This window comes from Lactuca sativa, chromosome 4 (genome assembly GCF_002870075.4).
Source record: "Lactuca sativa cultivar Salinas chromosome 4, Lsat_Salinas_v11, whole genome shotgun sequence".
NCBI lineage: Eukaryota > Viridiplantae > Streptophyta > Magnoliopsida > Asterales > Asteraceae > Lactuca > Lactuca sativa.
The window spans coordinates 145,500,365-145,520,389 of NC_056626.2; the positions used below are offsets into that span (position 1 = coordinate 145,500,365).

The 20,025-nt window shown below is 33.4% G+C and overlaps 1 protein-coding gene across 1 annotated transcript; it reads right to left on the reverse strand.

The window, feature by feature from the left end:
- Positions 1-3,373: 3,373 nt before the first annotated feature.
- LOC111892218 (probable alpha-mannosidase At5g13980) lies at positions 3,374-10,744 on the reverse strand. Its single transcript, XM_023888287.3, has 30 exons — positions 10,160-10,744; positions 9,938-10,021; positions 9,755-9,843; positions 9,436-9,610; positions 8,376-8,495; positions 8,207-8,290; positions 8,043-8,114; positions 7,829-7,942; positions 7,652-7,752; positions 7,478-7,571; positions 7,237-7,404; positions 7,044-7,127; positions 6,882-6,947; positions 6,732-6,788; positions 6,409-6,628; positions 6,176-6,315; positions 6,022-6,087; positions 5,863-5,922; positions 5,703-5,774; positions 5,531-5,578; positions 5,341-5,460; positions 5,175-5,240; positions 4,921-5,033; positions 4,732-4,816; positions 4,526-4,636; positions 4,344-4,439; positions 4,196-4,243; positions 4,009-4,077; positions 3,725-3,923; positions 3,374-3,552 (listed from the first exon to the last, which is right to left on the reverse strand). Exons 1-30 carry the CDS (start codon positions 10,361-10,363, stop codon positions 3,503-3,505), a joined length of 3,075 nt encoding a protein of 1,024 aa, XP_023744055.1. The 5' UTR covers positions 10,364-10,744; the 3' UTR covers positions 3,374-3,502.
- Between the last annotated feature and the right edge of the window lie 9,281 nt (positions 10,745-20,025).

Below are 20,025 nucleotides of genomic sequence, written 5' to 3' on the forward strand. Positions count from 1 at the left end.
CAATTTCCTTTATATCTCACATTGGTGGGGGGAAGAAACTTTTGAGGGTTTATAAGCCTATTCCCTTGGTAAGCCTTCAAAGGCTTTAGTGGATCAAAGGAATGGGCCAAGCCCACGCGCGCGCCTAGCCTAGCCTAGCACTAGCCGACGCCGTGAGTGCGCGATTTAGGCGCACTTTGCACGACGCATCGGTCGCTGGGAGCTGAGGAGCTTTTGTTTTTTGGTGAGTTCGGGTCAAGCCGGTTTGACCGACCCAGTCAAATGGTTGACCGATGTTGACTTCGTGAAGGATAAGTCAACGGGGAATTCTAGAAGGATCAGGAAATGGCTTGCTTAGAGAGCAAGTCGTCGCCCTAGGGTTTCTGGGGCCGGCCTATGGGGGCCCGTTTTATGCCTTCTAGGGTTTCGATACCTATAAATATAGCCCCCTAGGAGCCATTCAGAACACACACGAATTCTCAAAGCTCTCTCCCTCTCTCTGCGTTTTTTCTTCTAGTTTCCGAGTAGTCGCTTTGTGTTTGTCGATTTCCAGTGTTGTTGGAATATTGATCTAGCTGCATTAAATCCTGGGGCTTTACTCTGTTGCTTACAGCCTATACAAGCGAAGTAAAAACCTTTAAGGACAGGAATCTGATCCGTGCAGTTGCTTCAAGATCAAGTCAGCAATCAACATGTCGGTTTTACTTTTCTGTCTTGTGTTTAATTCGTCCAATAACAGGACAGTCTTCTTCTACCTTTTTTATAATCAGATCTAAGCGAGAAGGATAGATCTGGTTTCTGGACGAAACTTGGTAAATTTAATAATAATAATTGAATTTATTATTCGCAACTAATCGACATATAATTCACAATATTATTTGTCGGTTTCCTTGCGTGTCTTTTAGTTTGATTAACAATATATATATATATATATATATATATATATATATATATATATATATATATATATATATATATATATATATATATATATATATATATATATATATATATATATATATATATAGTTATTTTTTCAAACTTCATTTCATTTGTATGAGTTAGATTATTCAATTTCCGTAAATATTATAAACACTTTTAATTTTGAACTAATATATGGAGTTTAGATATGTGTAAGAGCTACTCCAATGGGCCACTAAAATAGTGGAATGCTAGCATTTATTCCTCCAATCGATCGCTAAATGGGCCGGTATTTTTGTGTCTTCAAATTTTGGCCTGTAAATATAGAGGTCATTTCATATAACACAAAATTGTTTTTTCAATATATATCAATATTATATTCATTGGACTTGTTTCAGATTATCACATATATACATATATTATCAAATATATTGTATTATAAAAATGAACCATCTTAAACTATCAAAATAATTTATACAAACGGCTGATTTTTATAATTAAAGTATTGCATTATATTTTATAAGTATTAAGGTATTGTTTAATTAAAAAGTCTAAAGATAATTCAATCTTGTTGTAATAAATTTAAACACATATTAAAAATCGAAACTTCATAAATATAACATAGATAATTAACAAAAAAACATAAAATAAGATACAAATCTAGAAATTGTTCAAATCATTTTCCGCTCCGCCAAAATACTGAAAGTATTGACTATAATTTTGGGGTCGTTCTTGTTCTTGAACTTCTTCTTCTTGTTCTTGGGATCCTTGGTACTCACATGGTTCGTTTTGAGATTCTGGATGTTGAAGTGGTTGATATTAAGAGGCTCGATATTGAGATCATTGATAATGAGACCCTTGTCCCTGTCCCTCTGAGATTCTTCTGTTCTTTTTCTTATTATTCGTTTCTTTTCATTTTGAATTTACTCAAGAAACTCGGGATCGAAGATAGTGTTTAAATCGGTAAACAAAATTTTGTTTTCTTCTGTAATGTTAGCCAAACTATTTGTTTCATTTGCCACCCGATTCTTTTCATTTTGAGCTTCAAGTTTTTTTAAACCAATTTCATTGCCGATTTTTAAAGCTTCACACATTTGTTTATTGGTGTCTAATATACCGAGCATATTTTTTTTCATTTTGTAGGTTTTTTTTTTTTTTTTTTTTTTTTTGCTTTTTTCACACCAATAGGTCTTTCAGTAAATTTAATGTCTGCCTCCTCGTTGATATCAAACGAGGGTTCAACGGATGTAGTCGACGATGTTTGAGAGTCTACCTTTTCGTTGAGATCTAGGCATTGGATTGGCATTCGTAAATTTCTCAACAACTTTAAGGATGTTCCCCACATGCCCAAATATAAACCCTTTCTTGTAGTTTGGATCTTGTGCTAATAAAATTTTTGCTTGATCAATCTACAAAATACATTACATGCTTACAAAATTTGGATAAATAAATAAAGAAATATTACATGATATAATGACTTCATTTATCATTATACACAACATATCATTGAAGACGAACGTGATGTTAATGCAACAATCGAAGAGCAAGGTGAAATGCCAAATGTAGAAGTTGAAATGGTGGTTAATGATGATATTCACTTTCAAGAATTGCTTGCTCGACATAAAAAGATCAAAGATAAAGACGCTCACTATGAACTTCGAAATGCGTTTATTGAACATTTATGGGATGAGTATACTAACTCGGAAAATTAGTTTAAATTTGGGTTATGTTCGAAGTTGAATTAAATGTAATGTTTTTTTAGTAATGTAATATTGTTGATTTAAATTTAAATTTATCTTTCATATAATGTTTTTTTCAGTTAGTTAATTATTTAACGTTCTTGTTGTCGTTGTTATTATTTAAATTTATTTTTCATATAATGTTTTTTCAATTAGTTAATTATTTAACGTTCTTGTTGTTGTTGTTACTATTATTATTATTATTAACGTTCTTCTTGTTGTTGTCGTTATTATTATTATTATTATTATTATTATTATTATTATTATTATTATTATTATTATTATTGATAATTTAGATATTATAAATAAGTTAAATTGAATTATATAATAATAATGAAATTGCTTTCTAATATAATATTATTAAAATAAGTTTTTTGTGTAAAGTTTTAATACGTGGGTGGAATGAAAACTCTATTTTTGTGCTAAAAAGTCACCATTTTAGTGTTGTTTTTTAGTGTTTCAGATGACCTAAATGACTAAATTAGAAAATTTGGAGTAGTTAGATTAACCATTAGCAACATTATCCGATATGTAAATGATAAATTTTTTAATATTTAAGTTGAGACGACAATAAATATGCGAAATTGGTGGTAAATATGACCATCAATTGTCGCCTACAAAAAAAATCATGATTGTTAGAACATAAAGAAACTAATTTATTCTCTTTCAAAAAAAAAAAAAAAAAAAAAAAAAAAAAAAAAAAAAAAAACCTAATTTATTGAAGGATAGACCAATGATAACATCTCTAAAAGATGAATTTATTTATTTAAATAGTCATAACCACTACTAGATCAAATGTAGATACACATTACAACCATCAAAATGCATGTATTGAATCTACTTAGGCCGATTCACAAAGCAGATTATTGTGGAATAAGATCCGAGCTCACCAATCTCCGGGGTATTGTCTTACCTACATACACATTCCAAAACCCCATTTATTGATTGACTCAAGCATTAATATACCAAAAATTGCAATTTTGTCCCACCCAAAAAGATAGGTTCTCTTGTGTGTGCAAAAGACGAGAATGCCCTCCTCATCTCATCACATCACCAAAAATAGCCCTAGAGAAGGGTAAGTTTACCTTGTAAAGTGACTATGAAGGTTCGAATTTCCATAGGGGCAAGCTCAACAACCAATTTTTGAGGATCAATAGGTGCACCCCTTTGGGTTGTAGGTGATTTATCCTCCTTTGACCCTTCTACTTTCCACACCAATCTTTTCTTTTCCATTTCTTCTCTTCCTTGGTTAGCCGATAAGCTCATTTCAGATACATTTGTTATCTTCATATCAAGCACCCAAAAAAAAAAAAAGTTAAAAAGTTGTTATTTAGTGTGTTCAAGAAACTTGCATGTTGTATTGTCTTACCTTCCTCTTTGCAAATAGTTTCTTTAACTCGACACTTGTCATAACCGAAAGATCTTTGTCCTCTCCAATCTAGAACCAGAAGAAAAAAAATATATAAATATACAGATATATTTTTATCGTGTTTCAAAACACAATTAAAAGAATTTATGTAATAATAATATTAATAAGAAGAAGAAAGATCAACCACCTCATATAAGTGTGCTAATCGGAGAAGAATTTTTCCATCTTCCAGCTCCTGAATTAAGAAAATAAAGTTTTTTTTCACAAGCTTTGTAGGCTATTATCAAAGATTCGAATGAAGAGGGAGGGCATTTACGTCTTTTTGCATGGTTTACCTGGAGTGTTAACAATGCTACGTTATCAGGAAGACTGTAGGAGGAATCCATTCCTGAAAATGTGGACACTTGGAAATTTGTCCCTGTTTTTTCGTCCTGTAAAATATAATAAAATTAATTGATAAGTAACAACTTTTTATGGATTTTTAAAGAAACATTTAACACAAAAAAAATTCAATCACCTGCTCAGTGAAGGCCAAAAGAAGTGGAGAATATATTTCTTGACCATAGGATCGGCGCCACTTGGCACCCACTCCAACCGGATCGATCCTAAGATAGTATTTACCTTGAACCTATAAAAAGTTTAAGACTTAATGAGGGGAAGACTCGTTGCTTTGACTTTTTTTTTATCAAAGTCAAAATTAAATTCCCAAATTGAAGGACTTACAGTTAATCCTCTACAATCGTTACCAACGCAAACTGTTTCATTTAGTGCCTCTGCAACACCTTTTCCATCATCATAAAGCAATCTCCTAAAAAAGAGATTATTCGTGTTTATATATATTATGGCTGATTTAATTTTTTTTTTTTATTGTTGATTTTGATGAAAATGTGAATGGAAAGTCAAAGGACATACCTATGAAGCATCAACTCCAATTGCCCATCAACAATGCTGGATCCACCTACGGATCTATCCACTAAAAGTGAGAGCTCACTTGTTTCGTCTTTTAGGTAAATTCCAAGATTGACCTTTAGAAATAACACAGGTCTGTGAAAAGTTTCTTTAAAAATTTTCCATTAATGGAGCATTGAATATAAATAGCAAAGGGCATGTTGATTCAAAATGACAGTTATCTTGATAATGGATATTGAAAGAAAAAAAAAACATACAGGATAATAATTTCCAGCAATAGGTTGATTCACTTCAAGATCCCAATCCTCTCTATAGTCTCGAATCTGCCAAAAGAAAAAAATATATATAATTTTGATCACATTTTCTTTAAATACCTATTTGTTTCTTGAAGAAACAGATGTTTAATGGGAGTAATACTAATACCCTTTGAAGAAAATCTCTCCCATTAGAGTCTGTGTAAAATGTTTTATTGCTCTTCATGGTGGTTGTGATCTGAGTTACAATCTCTTTCCCAACTCCATCATCAACAGGTATGGGACCCACCTGAAAAAGTTGCGATTATCAGTAATGAACAATGAACAATAAGACAAAAAGTAAAGAAAAATGAACTTACTGTAAATTCAACTTCAGCATGCTCCTTATTCTTGAACACTCTAGTGATCTGGACAGAAGGGTAAAATGATCATTTTAGACGGTTCAATCAATCCAACAAATAAACAATATACGTGCCCTATATTTTGTTCAAAAGGTAATCAAGAAAAGATGATGATTTAATAATTCATTACCTGGTAAATCCATGGATTTATTTTCTGATGTACTTCATCATATATTGGCCCATTCAAAACCTTTATGGGAGTCTGTAATTTCAAAGAACACTATTAAAATTTAAATCTGACTATAAAATATAAACTATAAGATTATATATCAGAAGAAATTATTATATACCTGCTCCTGTGTACCAATAGTATATGTACCATTTGGACGGAAAATATACGCTCCAGATGCCTAAATTAAACAACTTAGGAGCTCCATTGTTAACAAAAAAAAACTTATTCACAAAATAAAAAACAATATTAATAAATGATATAAGGAAAATAAAGTTACCTGTTCTCCAGTAGTTCCATCAAATCCAGCATAAAAGCTATATGATTGCTTCATAGAGGCAGTGATCTTTCATAAACCAAAATAACACAGGTTAATGCACATTAAAAGAATAAAAAAATGTTAGTTTTAGTGACTTAATAATAAATATACTTACAGAGCTTCGACTGTTAACATATTGAGAAAGCTTTCCTTCACTTCCAGAATAGATTAACTTCAAATTTCCTGTCCCTACTTCTATCCAATCTTTTCCTGTTTCAGTATGCTTGTAAAATGCTTCATTTACAGAATTCGAAGCTGCAAAAAAATAAATTATATCACTAGATAAATTCTGTTCAAAATTCGAAAATCAATGTATATTATGTAAAATATAGTTAATTTTATTGTTACCTGGCTTTTTTGTGGTTGAAATGACGTATGTGGTAAATCCCAGAGGTGGAACAGATGCTGTAAATGCAAGTGAATACTTGGGAGTTGAGCTTGGTGATTTGCCTGTATATGCAGTGGTGTAGTAGTTTCTAAGGGCAATAGCGTCATTTACTATGGGGAGAAGTTGATACTCGATTTCTTTTCCATTGGAGTCATAGACAGCAATATTCTCGCTCACAACCTGTTAGATATTCACATATAATATGTATTTAATATTATCCCAAAAAAAAAGTGATTTAGATTTAGATGCAATCAAATATTCAAAAACCTAAAATGATACTCACTGGAAGTCTTATAACATCAGATCTCTTCCACCCCAGGGAATTGTAGACAACCACCACCTTACAACAAAAACAACAATATTCCATTCAAATTTATGTAAATATATTGTTGACTTTCATGGAGAAGATACAAATATTAAGCATCTGACTTACCAATTTTTTACCAGATGATAGATCCGTTTCAGTTGGAGGGCAATAGCTTATGTTCAGAAGTGGACACTGAAAATTGATGAAGAAAAAAAAAGAAATTATCAACCCCATTTAATCGTGTTGTGTGTGTGTAAAGACACATACTTGAGTTACATATATATATACCTGTTGAAAGTTGGTTGCTAAACTTCCACATCCAGGTGTCGATGACACCATACAAGCTATAGACTCTGCAACTACCACTTCAGTCTGCAAGAAATTAATACAATTTTATTTTTCATATATAACCAAATTAAAAAAACTCAAAACTTCTGATAAAATAAAAAAACACAAATAGTTTTCAGTTTTCAGTTTTCACCTCTTTTTGACCTATTGCCAAACGTTTTGAATAATCATTAGCCACATGTTGTTGTTCAGTTCCACTAACTCCATCATGATGTTGTGCAATCCCTAAAGCATCACCCAAAGAATCCGTAGTGGGCCCCGCTTTGTTCCTTCCCTTCATCACTTCCAATTGCCTTGCTGCCTAAATATTTATTTAAAAAAAAAATGAGACTTAAAAAACTTTAATGACTAGATTAAATCTCAAATTCACATACCAAGTAATAGCCACTTAACATTCTGACATACCCCTTCACACCTGGCCTACTAGTAAAATATCCTGTCCAGTAGGTATTTATATCGCTTGCATATCTAATAAAAAACATATACTCGTTGATTATTAAGAATTGAGATTATATTATAGAATGTAAGATTTTAAAAGTTATACTTACGGAAAATAATCATTTTCTTTAAGAGGCCATGAGTCTGTTTCAGCATATTTAGCATCGGTGTATATTGATGGAGTGGAATACAGAGCATTGACACGACCATCCTATAAGTCAAACCATAAAAATTATATAAATTTATTAAAGAAAATAATAATATTAAATTGATAAAGAGTAACTAACTTGATTCACATAATGAATTAATTTGTCCATATTTCGAAACCATGACTCTGCGTATTGATACTTGAAATCGGTCCCCATTGTCCACATTACGTGATTTGTACGTGTAATATTTGCCTGAAATTAATTATAACATAAATTTAATCTTAAAACTCAAACAGTTTGGAATTTCCTTGTAAAAAAAATTAATCAAATATAGAAGGGTTTCAAGTTCCACCTGAAACAAGGCTGCAGCCACAAAGTCATTAACACGCTCTTGGACGTTGTAGTCAAACAAGTTGATGTCATCCTTCAGTATTTAAAAATAAAAAATAAAGAAGCAATTATGTTATTTGTGTTAATAAAGATTCAAGAACCTTGAATGTTATTTTAGAAAGTTACCTGGACAATTGGGGAATCATCATTGACTTCAAAGTAGAAACCACTTGGAGGTTCATAATTTTCGGGAAAAGCACCTGCAAAAATCTGAAAACATTCATCATGTTAGAGGATAATTCTTTTTTTTTTTTTTGGTGAAAAAAGAAAAAAGAATAAAGAGTTTAAAAGTCACCTGTGAAGATGAACCAAGACTTTTAGAGGCCCTCCATATAACTTCAAGTTGTTTATCACCTTTTCGTTTAGCTCTATCTTGGTAATCAATTCGGCCAAAGAAAACAGAATCAAATCCAACCTAAATGACCATTTTACCCTTCTGTTTAGAAATGATGCTAAATAACAAATGACTCTTGATATTATGTAAATAACTAGGCGAATGCCCGCGCGTTGCGCAGAAACACCTATATAATTGAAGTCTTTACAAATATATGTTTTTTTTAATATAGCAATAACGTTGTTGTTAAATTTGATATAATAATTCATATACTAAATTGATATAATGTATTGATTATTTTGAATTATATGATAATATATACATCTATTATAACTGCATAATCTCAATCATTTGAATGACTTCTACCCGTGAGTTACACATGAATAAAATTAAATATAATATATGGTTTAATGTTATTTATAGTTGTTGTTATTGTTGATTAATTTTTTAAAATTTATTTGCTTAATATTTTAATTTCTATCATTATAATTATTTAAAACATTAAACATTGTTTTTTATTTTATTTTAAAGGTAACAATATAATCATTTATATAGACTTATTTTTAAACTAAAATTTATATTTAAGTTGACCTTATAATGTTATATTCAAATTAATAATTTAAGTATTTTATACAAATTGTTCCAAAAATGTATCTTTAAAATGATAATGGTTTACTCCCAACAATATATTAAAACTAATAAATTAAGTATAATATGTTAAAAGTTAAAAAAAATCACTTAATAAGTAGATATAAATATATTATTTTAATATTGAAATTTAGTTTATATATGATTACACTTTAGGTTTGATATTTATTTAACCTTATTAACTAACATATAATTATTATTAGAAAGAAATTGAAAAGTCATAAGAGTTTCAAATGAATGTGGTGAAAGGAAAAATGTTTCCTTTATAATATAGTATGATATGATATGATGATACAATCATATAAATGCAGTTATACTTCATCATAACATGATTGGTAGCTTAAATTCAACACAAAAGTTTTTAAAAAAATACCTCTGCCCCCAAAAGGTAAGCTTGAACTGCAGAATGTCCAAAAGGGTCAATTTGCCACCCAATTCTTGGTGTTACATTGAATTGTTGTTTGATAAATTTATGCCCAAGTGTAGTCTGATCTATCATGTCAATATAATGAGGTGCTGCTTCATCATGCATGCACCACCCCCCATTTCTGCCAAACAAAAAGCAAATTACTTATATACCCTCGTTACATCAGCCTCATAAATCCTTCACACAATATCATAAACATAAACAGACAACATGAAACACGAAACATATTCCTAGTATTAACAAAGAGTCGGCTTTTTCTGCTTACATCAACTCAAGTTGTCCTGAACTAACAAGGCGTTTCACTGTCTCTTGGATTGCCTCACTTTGGTCCCTCCACCACCGCTGGAAAAATGCCTGCAACATTCATATCAAACTCATTAATGGAAGCATATTTCTATGGTGTCTGTTTGACCTGAAAAGTCAAAATGCACAGTTTCGAATTCTTAACCTGTTCAACATAGATGAATTTCCGATTCTTGTCAACCAACAGAGATTGAACCATGGAATCAAGAACGTTTTGGACGCATGCCCCCTGTAGGATTGATAATTATACATACGAAAAAACACTTCAGATATCAAAAAATGAAACGTAATAGAAATTTGTGCGATTTCAGAAGATTAAATCAATGAAACATGATAGAAATTTGTGTGATTTGAAATGAATTGAGACCTGAATGGAGTTATTGGATCCAACATAGTATTGGTCAACGGTTTTCAACCAACCAACATCGTCGTGGGTATGGGGTACCATATGAACATTAAGCTTCCCCTTCACGACCCCCTGTGCAGTATCGTAAACCATATACTTCGATTCCACGCTCACAGCAATCGCACACAGTAGACTTAACACCACACACACTCGAAAATCCGCCATTGTCGAGGGCGAACTCAATCGCTCACAAGTCACAAACAACCCTCTTAATATATTCAATCAACAAACAAAAAACGGAATGTTTTGGATAGAAAATGCAATTAAAGGAGACCAAAATTATCCTTGTTTGACATTTAGTCGATTAAATAACATTGTAAGGTAAATGTGACAAACAAAGGTCGCTTTCATCAAAGTAGTGATACCGAAGAAGGGTTTATCATTTATGCGACGAACTTTTCGAAACGAAAGTGGGTTTTGGCTTTGTGTGTTGGAATAAAAAGATGAGGAAGAAGACGAAGACAACGTGCTTGACTCGATGGCAGTGACTGGACGGATCCTTTGCTTATCCAATAATGGAGCCTTTGGTACACCGATGCTTTTTATATACACACACTCACCTGTATATTTGCCACGTTTAAAAGACCAGATACGATGGGTGTTTAAAGACCTGGATATTCACCAAAGTGACAATAACTTTAAGATAAAGTGATGTAACAAAATATTTTTTTATATATATTTTTATTCAATGATCTTTGAGTTCGATTAAATAGAGTACTTCAAATCAATTTTCCTGTCAAAAGATATTTGAAATCTCGAACTATGTGCTGGCTTTAGATTTTTTTTATGTTATGTCGATTATTTAAAAAAGAATCCTCCTATACGCACTTGGTATTTGTGCCACGAAGTTTGAATATACAATATGACCCAATCTTATTATGTAAAGATCTCATTATATAAATTTTCGTTAAATCTTTTATATGATAATATGAATACACAATATTCATATTTAGGGTTGGGCTTTAGAAAGAACCAAACCGGATCGGAATCGAAATCTGAACCGGATTTTGCTATATTATAGGAACCGGTAATGAGAATAACAAACCCAATGATTTACTTATGAATCACCTCTGTAACCTTTCAAATCTTCACTTCATATCAGTTTAACGGCCTTCGACCACCTTCTATGTGTAATGACCTGAATTTCCCTTCATTAATGACGTTAGCTTCTGCTACTCAAATATTAATGGTTGTAAAGTTATTTTGATTCTAAATGTGTTAATTAAAATAAATTAAAAAGGATATATAAATTAATATCTAGAAGTAATTGATATTTAACAAGTATATAATTGAATTAACTGATTTTGTGGGTAAATTCGAGTAAATATAATTCAATAAAAGGTTAAAATGGAAATAAAGGGTTGAATTATCAATAAAGGAAACTTAATATGCTAATTTACCAAATGGTTAGGGTTGAAGGTGTTTAAGGCTGAAAGTAGAGGGACCAAAAATCAATTTTCGTCCATAACCCTAATAAGAAACTGATGGACGGGTTTTTCTTATTCTCATGTGTTTCTGTTGTTCAATGTTTCTTATTACGTGCGAACTATGATTCATGCTCTTCGACTGGGCTGCAACATCAACGACTGGAAGGACAAAAAAAAAGATACCATCGAGCAAGGGATGGGCGACGTGAAGCACCAAGGCAGAAGACGTGAGGAACGTAGTCGATTCCTTAGGAGATTTAAGTCCATTCAAGGTGAAGCCTTGAGAACTTTAAGTACGTTCAATACTTAAAGTGGAAAGAGTGTCTCATCAAGGCTAAAGGTGAGTTCATAGTCTTAACTCACTAAGGTGCATAATTGAAAAATGAAATATGTAAATGGTGATTTGATTCACAATAAGGTGGCCTTGTCATTACTTGTGCTTGATGATGATATTATGTTTGTGATGCAACCGTATGATATGTGTTATTACCATTTTATGAGTTATGCCCTGGAATCGGTTACTATGGCGTTATGCATGTTATGTGTTAGTTGTAATTACACGCAGTTATGATATTTAAAGAATTGGTAGTCACATGCTAATATATGTTGATAATATGATTATTTTTATTGCATGCTTCATTACTCGTTATGGTTGTATAAGTAATAGGTCTATGTTGATGTATGCTTGTTTTTGTAGGGTATAATGGTGGTATGGGTAGAACCTTGCAGGTCTAATCGGTTGAAAGAGCTTAATCCATATTGGTTGTGAGTTACACGGTCTTTCTAGATGGTCGTGTGGCACATGGTTCGCGTGCACCCCAGTGTACGAGAATTAGAGTGGTGCTAGCTTTATGGTGTGGTCGGATCAAGCATCATGTAGGACACGATAGGTGTATTGGTAGAATTGGCACTATTTGTATTGATCTTGAATGACACCATGACGTAGTTTTACTTTGCATGTCGGAGTAGCAAAATTGGAAGTCTTGGGGTTGGTGAACTCGAGTGGAAGTCATAAGCCACTTAGAGCACTAAACTGACTAAGCACACAAGTAGTAAACGAGGTTAAGTTGTTGGGTAGGTTGTCACTAAGACTCCCCGAAGTAGATAATCGGTTGAATTAAACAATATGTAATAATCGGTTGAATAAAGTTGGTGACTATGATTGGTTGAATATATAACAAAAGGTTGTTTATATAATTAAAGTTTGAATATATAATAAAAAGTTGGTTATATAATAAAAGGTTGGACATATAAAAAATGTTGGTAATTTAAATAAAGGTTGAACAAATAATGGAATGTTGTTTATAGGAAATGTGAATACTTATATGTTATGCGGTTGTGTATGTGGTAGAATTTTGGTTAAACACTTATGCATGTATGTGTTTGAACATGTTATTGAATGATTATGATATATGTTCGTTTTCTAAGTGGTATATGCTTCTTATTTTTATGCTTTATCGTAAAATGAATAATCGAGCCATTTGAGGTGTGTATGTTTTATATGCAACCTTTATGAACTCACTCATCGAGGCTGACACTTGTGTCTTTTCCCTTTTATGCCTTATGATTGGTGCAGACAACTTAGGAGTTTAGCCTTGTTGAGAAGGGTTACTTATAGGGTAGTTGGCCTAATTAAATGATACCATTTTGGACACGTTTGATGTTTTATCAAATTCAACATTTACTTTTGTACAATTTCCAGTCTCTCAAAACATGAACTGTATCTATTGAATGTTACTGTTTGTCAGATCATTAAATAAATGATGATTCATGGTAATGAGAGTGGGTTATATATATCTACGAAACTTTAACATAATTCATTTAGTATTTTTTATATTTAATTATTAATAAATAATACCCTTTTAGTTTCTAAAATCATTGATCATTAAAGTATATGATCCAAGTTGTAGAACAAATAAATGGTGACCTTTATCACATCGATTTGAATCCAAGTAGGTAAATATCGATTATTAATTATATTCCGTTATATAATTCATAGTTTTATGAGATTGCTAATAACAAAATTTAATGGACATGTTTGATCTCATCTATGCCACAGATATCTCTTGCTTAGGTGACCTTTATCACATAAGATTTCCGATCAAATCATCAAATTTGAAAAACTTCTCTAATCTGCCTATAACTTGATTATAAAAATCGTGAAAATACATCAGTCATCAAAAGATAACACCAACCAGTCACGTGAGCTTTATCACACTAGTGCATTCAAGAGACGTGTAGGTGTTCTTTAAAACGGAATGCATATATTTGAGGTTTATAAGGGCTCTTTTATGTTTTTATAACTCTAGCTTAAAAATCATATTATATCATGATTATTACATACATCCAATAAGCCAGAGTGTACTTTCAAAAAATCTTATTTGATGTAAAATCACATTTTAACAATGTTCTTTTATAAAACTCAGTTTTATATAATTGACGCGATCAAATTATAAAATTAATATATGTTATTAAGTTTTACTGCTTGAGCGCTTTAGAATATTTGTAAACCTATTAATAAAATTTCCTTTTATAAAATAAGGTTTTGAGTTTGATAAGTTTATAAAATCTCAATTTTAAACTAATATTATTTTAACGACAAAATTTACCGTTTGCTAGTTTTAAGAAATAATTTTTTTTTATTTTAAAACTATTTTACCATCTTATGTTAAAAGGTAGATTCCATTAAAACCAAGCTCCTTTATGATGTTATTTGTGTTCAAATATTATTTATCATTGAAAACTAATTTATCAACCATAACATAATAATATCAACATAAATTAAACAACACATACATGCTAAACATATGTGCATAAACCAACCATTTAGTGACAATTTTATGAATCATCACAAAAATGTCAAGTCCATTCCTAAAGAGACATTAAGGGACCAAAAAAACTTCTAGTGATATTGTTGTTGAAATTCTCACTTGCGAAAATATTCAATGTTTGCAAAAAAAAATATTGAAAACTTATTTGAAGGGTATTATTTCAGCAACATGCAATATTCCCCATAAAAGGTTCCTTAGGACCTACACCTTGTGGAATCTAATACAGTACTTCCCAACAACAACACTTAATGGTGTCCCCATAGGGGTTTCGAGACGGTGAGGCCTACTCCCGCCCCGCCCCCGAAATTAAAATGGGGGTTAACCTTGCCCCCACCCCCGTCCCCACCCCCGATTTTTTTAAAAAAAATTCCCCCAAACGGGACGGGGTCCCACGAGACTTTTTGGCATCCCTACTTCACTGGTTCATGTGAAAGGGGTGAAGGTTTGTTGGATCTCATACACACCAATGTGTGTGGACCCTTCAGATCCGCCACAAGGGATGCTAATCGCTTCTATGTGACTATCACCGATGATTACATAGGATATGGGTATATCTACTTAATCAAACATAAGTCAGAAACCTTTGAAAGGTTCAAAGAGTTTAAACAATAAGTGGAGAATCAGTTGGCAGGAAGATAAAGATGCTCTGATCCGATCGAGGTGGATAGTATCCTAGTATTGAGTTCCACGACTATCTTAAGGAATGTGGAATTATTTCACAATTGACGCCACCTAGGACACCGCAGCTTAATGGTGTGGCTAAGAGGCGCAATCGAACCTTGTTGGACATGGTTCGTTCGATGATGAGTCAAGTTTCATTAGCTATCTCATTATGGGGGTATGCCTTAGATACTGCCACCCATATCCTTAATATAGTCTCAACTAAAAAGGTTGCCAAAACACCTAACGGGATGTGGAAATGGAAGGTTCCCTCGTTAGCACATATCAAAGTTTGGGGTTGCGAGACTTTCGTAAGACGAGGGACTCACGACAAGCTCGAACCTCGAAGTGAGCGTTGTATTTTCATCGACTATCTACAAAAATCCTTTAGATGTCTCTTTTATAGATCGAGTGACAATGTTGTCTTCGTTGCGAGGAGAGGGGTTTTTCGGGAGAGAGGGAACTCATATTCCAAGAGGATAGCGAGAGGCAAATTGACCTTGAAGAGCTTTAAGAGTTAAGTAATGAATGAACCTCAAACACTAGTGTAACGCCCGTAGATCCGAGCTAGTCAATTTAGAGACGATAACCATCAAAAATGACTTTTTGATGGAAGATTATTTAGAAGGATTAATCTTAACCAAGTTGTAGTATATGTCACAAGGTTTCCGTGCATATAAAGAACGCCAAAATCCGAGTTATAACGAAGAAGTTATCACCTGTCGAAGTTTCGCGACAGAACCGACACGACCCAGCGCGACGTAAATAGTGAATTTACGTTAGAGCGATATTTATCCAAAACAATCTAAATGAGAATTGAAGATCTCATTGATATTAGTGCAACGACGGAAAGACAGACGAAAACGGAGTTCAGATGAAGGAGTTATTTCGAACGGAGTTTTCCTGTCCCGGCCTACTAAAGGTAATATATAAGTAGTATATTTATAATATATTAAAAATAAAGTCAAAATTAGCCAATGGAGCCTAAACGATAGTTGCAGAGCATAATCTCACCTACGTGTCGATATAAAGAACGTCGAAAACGGAGTTCGTATGCGAAAGTTATGAATTTCTGAAGTTCGGGGCGCGAAACCCCTAAACTGTCAGATACCACGACGTGGCAAGTCTTCTGACACCTCCGGGAGTCCCCCAGATGCAATTTGCGATGACGAATGCAGTGAGGACCAAGCCCACAACGTGGGAAAAGGTGCCACGACGTGGCAAGGGCCAGTTTTGCCCTATAAATAGATTTGAAGGGCCAACCGTTTAGGGTTGCTATTTTCTCTTCTCTCTCTCCCGTTTTACCTCGATTTACGTGCAAGAAATATCCCGAAGCCCCGAAGATCCCGAAGAGCGTTATTCCCGAGCCGAAGCTCTGCCCGCGAGGAGCCCGGTTTTTGTGAAGATCTTCCAGATCTACTGAAGAATACTACTTCTGCAAGTCATAGTGATGTCCGATCATCTTTTGATCAAGTGAGTGTATAGTCCCTTTCATAACATGATTTTAATACAAGTATTGTGTGAATGTATTAAGTATATGTTTTGGGTGAGTATGTGATCAATTTCTTCTAACATATATATATATTAAGTATTTGCTATGAAATACGTGCTATGTGTTTATATATTGTTGTTTATTTGAGATGAGTGTGGAATGGATGTTTTATATAGGTGTTAAATGAGTTAATCTGTATATGTATTTATATCTACAAATATGTTGGGTAGAACATGGGTAGATGAATTAGATGAGGTGAGATGATAATTAAGTGATGAGAAATAGGTGATGAGAGATAGGTGATGATAGAAAGGTGATGATAACTAGGTGATGATAGATAGATGATGATAAATAGGTGATGTGAGATGAAAGGAGATACCATAACCTTGACCGGCGATGTGGCAATTTGGCGATGTAGTCATCTACCAGAGTATAGATGGCGACCACGAACTATTCTAGATGACCCCGTGGAAACACCAGCAGGCTCATAACCTGTAAGTGATGAATTACGAGTTCAGGCGATGTTGTAACTACGTATTCATGCGATGATACTATAACCCTTACTATGAATTACGAGTCCAGGCAATGTTGTGGTTGCGTATTCATGCGATGATAGTCTAACCCTTACTATGAATTACTAGTCCAGACGATGTTATGACTACGTATTCATGCGATGATCCTTAGGAAAAATTCCTTAGGAACAAACATATAAGGAAATGTGATGTAAGGATATGAGAGGTAAATACGATGTAGGAGATGACCCTTAGGATAATTCATTAGGGAAGGTACTCAAGAATAAACAAAGATAATGGGGATGGGTAAATGGGTTGATTGTTTGATGATTATATATATATATATATATATATATATATATATATATATATATATATATATTATGGGTTGAAAACCCTATATGCTCACCAGGCTCCCAAGTCTGACCCACTCAGTTTTCTTTGCATTACAGGTAATGACACAAAAGTATAAGTCGGTGGACTTGACGAGAGATTTTGGAATATAGATCAGTAGTTATAAATAACTGTTGTAAGGTCTATTTTATACTGTTTATGCTTTTGGTCTGTATCGGAACATGACATCCTGAGGTTTTATTATTTAATGAAAATACGTTCTCTTTGAGAAACGTTTTGATAATTTTTTATCATATCTTGTTTTGGGAACAAATTCCGCAACCGTTTTCTTTAAACGAATACTCTGATTTATAAAACAAAGCATAAACAAATCGGTCTTTTCTGGCTGTGAAATCGGGGATGTCACAACTAGCGCTCAACCCGAGGAGGAGACTCCTGTTGAACCAGTTGACGAGTCCTTACCTCTGAGACGTTCTAATAGAGTTAGAATGACACCTGAGTTTTATGGTTTCCATATTATTACAGATGATGATACATTTATCAATGATAGCACACTGGTAATTTTGGATGAACCTAACAACTACAAGGAAGCCATGGCAGGCCCTGAGTCTACAAAATGGAAAAATGTGATAGACAACGAGATTCAGTCCATGTATGGCAATCAAGTTTGGAACTTGGTTGACAATATACCTGGTCGTAAGATGGTCGGGTGCAAATGGATCTTCAAGAAGAAGACCGACATGGATGGGAAAGTAGACATATATAAGGCGTGATTGGTTGCGAAGGGCTTTACTCAAACTCATGGAGTTGACTATGACAATACCTTCTCACAGTAGCGGAGATTAAATCTATAAGGGTTATGCTAGCCATAGTTGCATTTCATGATTATGAAATATGGAAAATAGATGTCAAAACCGCTTTCCTTAATGGGAAGTTGGCTGAAGATGTTTACATGAGTCGGCCAGAGGGTTTTGTTGATGCAAAGTACCCCAATAGAGTGTGTAAGCTTGAGAAATCCATTTATGGATTGAAACAAGCATCTCGCATATGGAATCTTTGTTTCGATGAGAAAGTCAAAGATTTTGGATTTTTGAGAAACGAGGATGAGTCATGTGTGTATGTCAAGGCTAGTGGGAGTATAGTTAGCTTTCCAGTGTTGTATTTAGATGTCATACTTCTCATAGGAAATGACATTCTAACCTTGCAGGAGGTTAAGTTCTGGCTTGGAAAGTGTTTCGCTATGAAGGACCTCAGAGAAGATGCTTACATTCTAGGGATAAGGATATTGACAGATAGGAGTAAAAGACTAATATGACGTGTTTGCTAGCCAAAACGGCGTGTTGGTTGGGGTTTTCCCGTCTGTGAGAATAAAGGAGAAACACGACATGGAAAAGGAGACACACGACGTGTTGGGTTAACATTGCTAGATTAGGTGTCTAAGCCCATAACTATAATTGGTATGTACTTGATCCGATAGTAGCATGGTCCTTTTAGGTTGCCTTCACCGGAGCAACTTGATAGGATGGATATTTGAGAAAGAGGTTATTTGTGATTTATTAATATATTATAAGTATAATATATTAATTGAAACATATTATTTAATTAGTATTGATCAATAATTAATTTGGAATTAATTTAGTGATCAAAAGAGACTGATTAAATTTGCGGGGACTGATTAAGAAAATCAGTAACACTTATAGTTTGGGCTAATAATCCATGTTGATTAGGGATGTACTAAACCTATATGAGAGTCCATGAAGGTTTAATCCAAAGGGCCTAAGAAATATGAAGATTCATGGTGAATTAGGGTTTGCATGGAAGAAACCCTAACAATGTCACACTATAAAAGTGGCCCTTTAACACCTAAAATCGGCTAAGGCATCCTAAAGGAGAACCATAACCGATTTTGTGCTTCCTAGCCTCTCTCTCATAAGCCTCGTCTTGCTTTTGGTGTTTGTGACACATTAGAGACATCACATTTAAGGTGCTAAGCTTTTGAAAGGCCAAGAACTACAAGCTACAAATAAGAGGTATTCTTCTAACTAGTTTTTATGTTGTATAACTCCAATTGCATGCTAGTTAGGGTATATGCTTTGGAAAATGAAATTGCATGTATAATTAGAGAAAATTTAGATCCAAAGCATCTAGGGTTGTATGCGCACCATATGAGTGTTATAGTACTTAAAACCCAACAAACACAAACCGTTGACCTTGACTTTTGACCCTTTCTGTTGACCAAGTTTGACCTAAAATGAGGTGTTGAGGTATTTTGAGTTGCATCTAAGGATTTGTTCTTATTAGGTGGCGGGTAGAGCTGATATTCGGAGTCGGGACCTATCTAACTATCGTACATATTCAGAGGTGAGTTTCATCACTGGGTTTAGTGGGTCTAAGGCACCAAAACTGACCCCTATTGATTATGATATGATGCTAGGAGTATGTGTGACCCTTTCAAGTGTTATGTGCTGCTATGTATACCGAGCGGGGCTCAATGTCGGGCGAGGCTCGATGACTGGTACATATGCTAGTGTTTATGATCATTATATGTGTT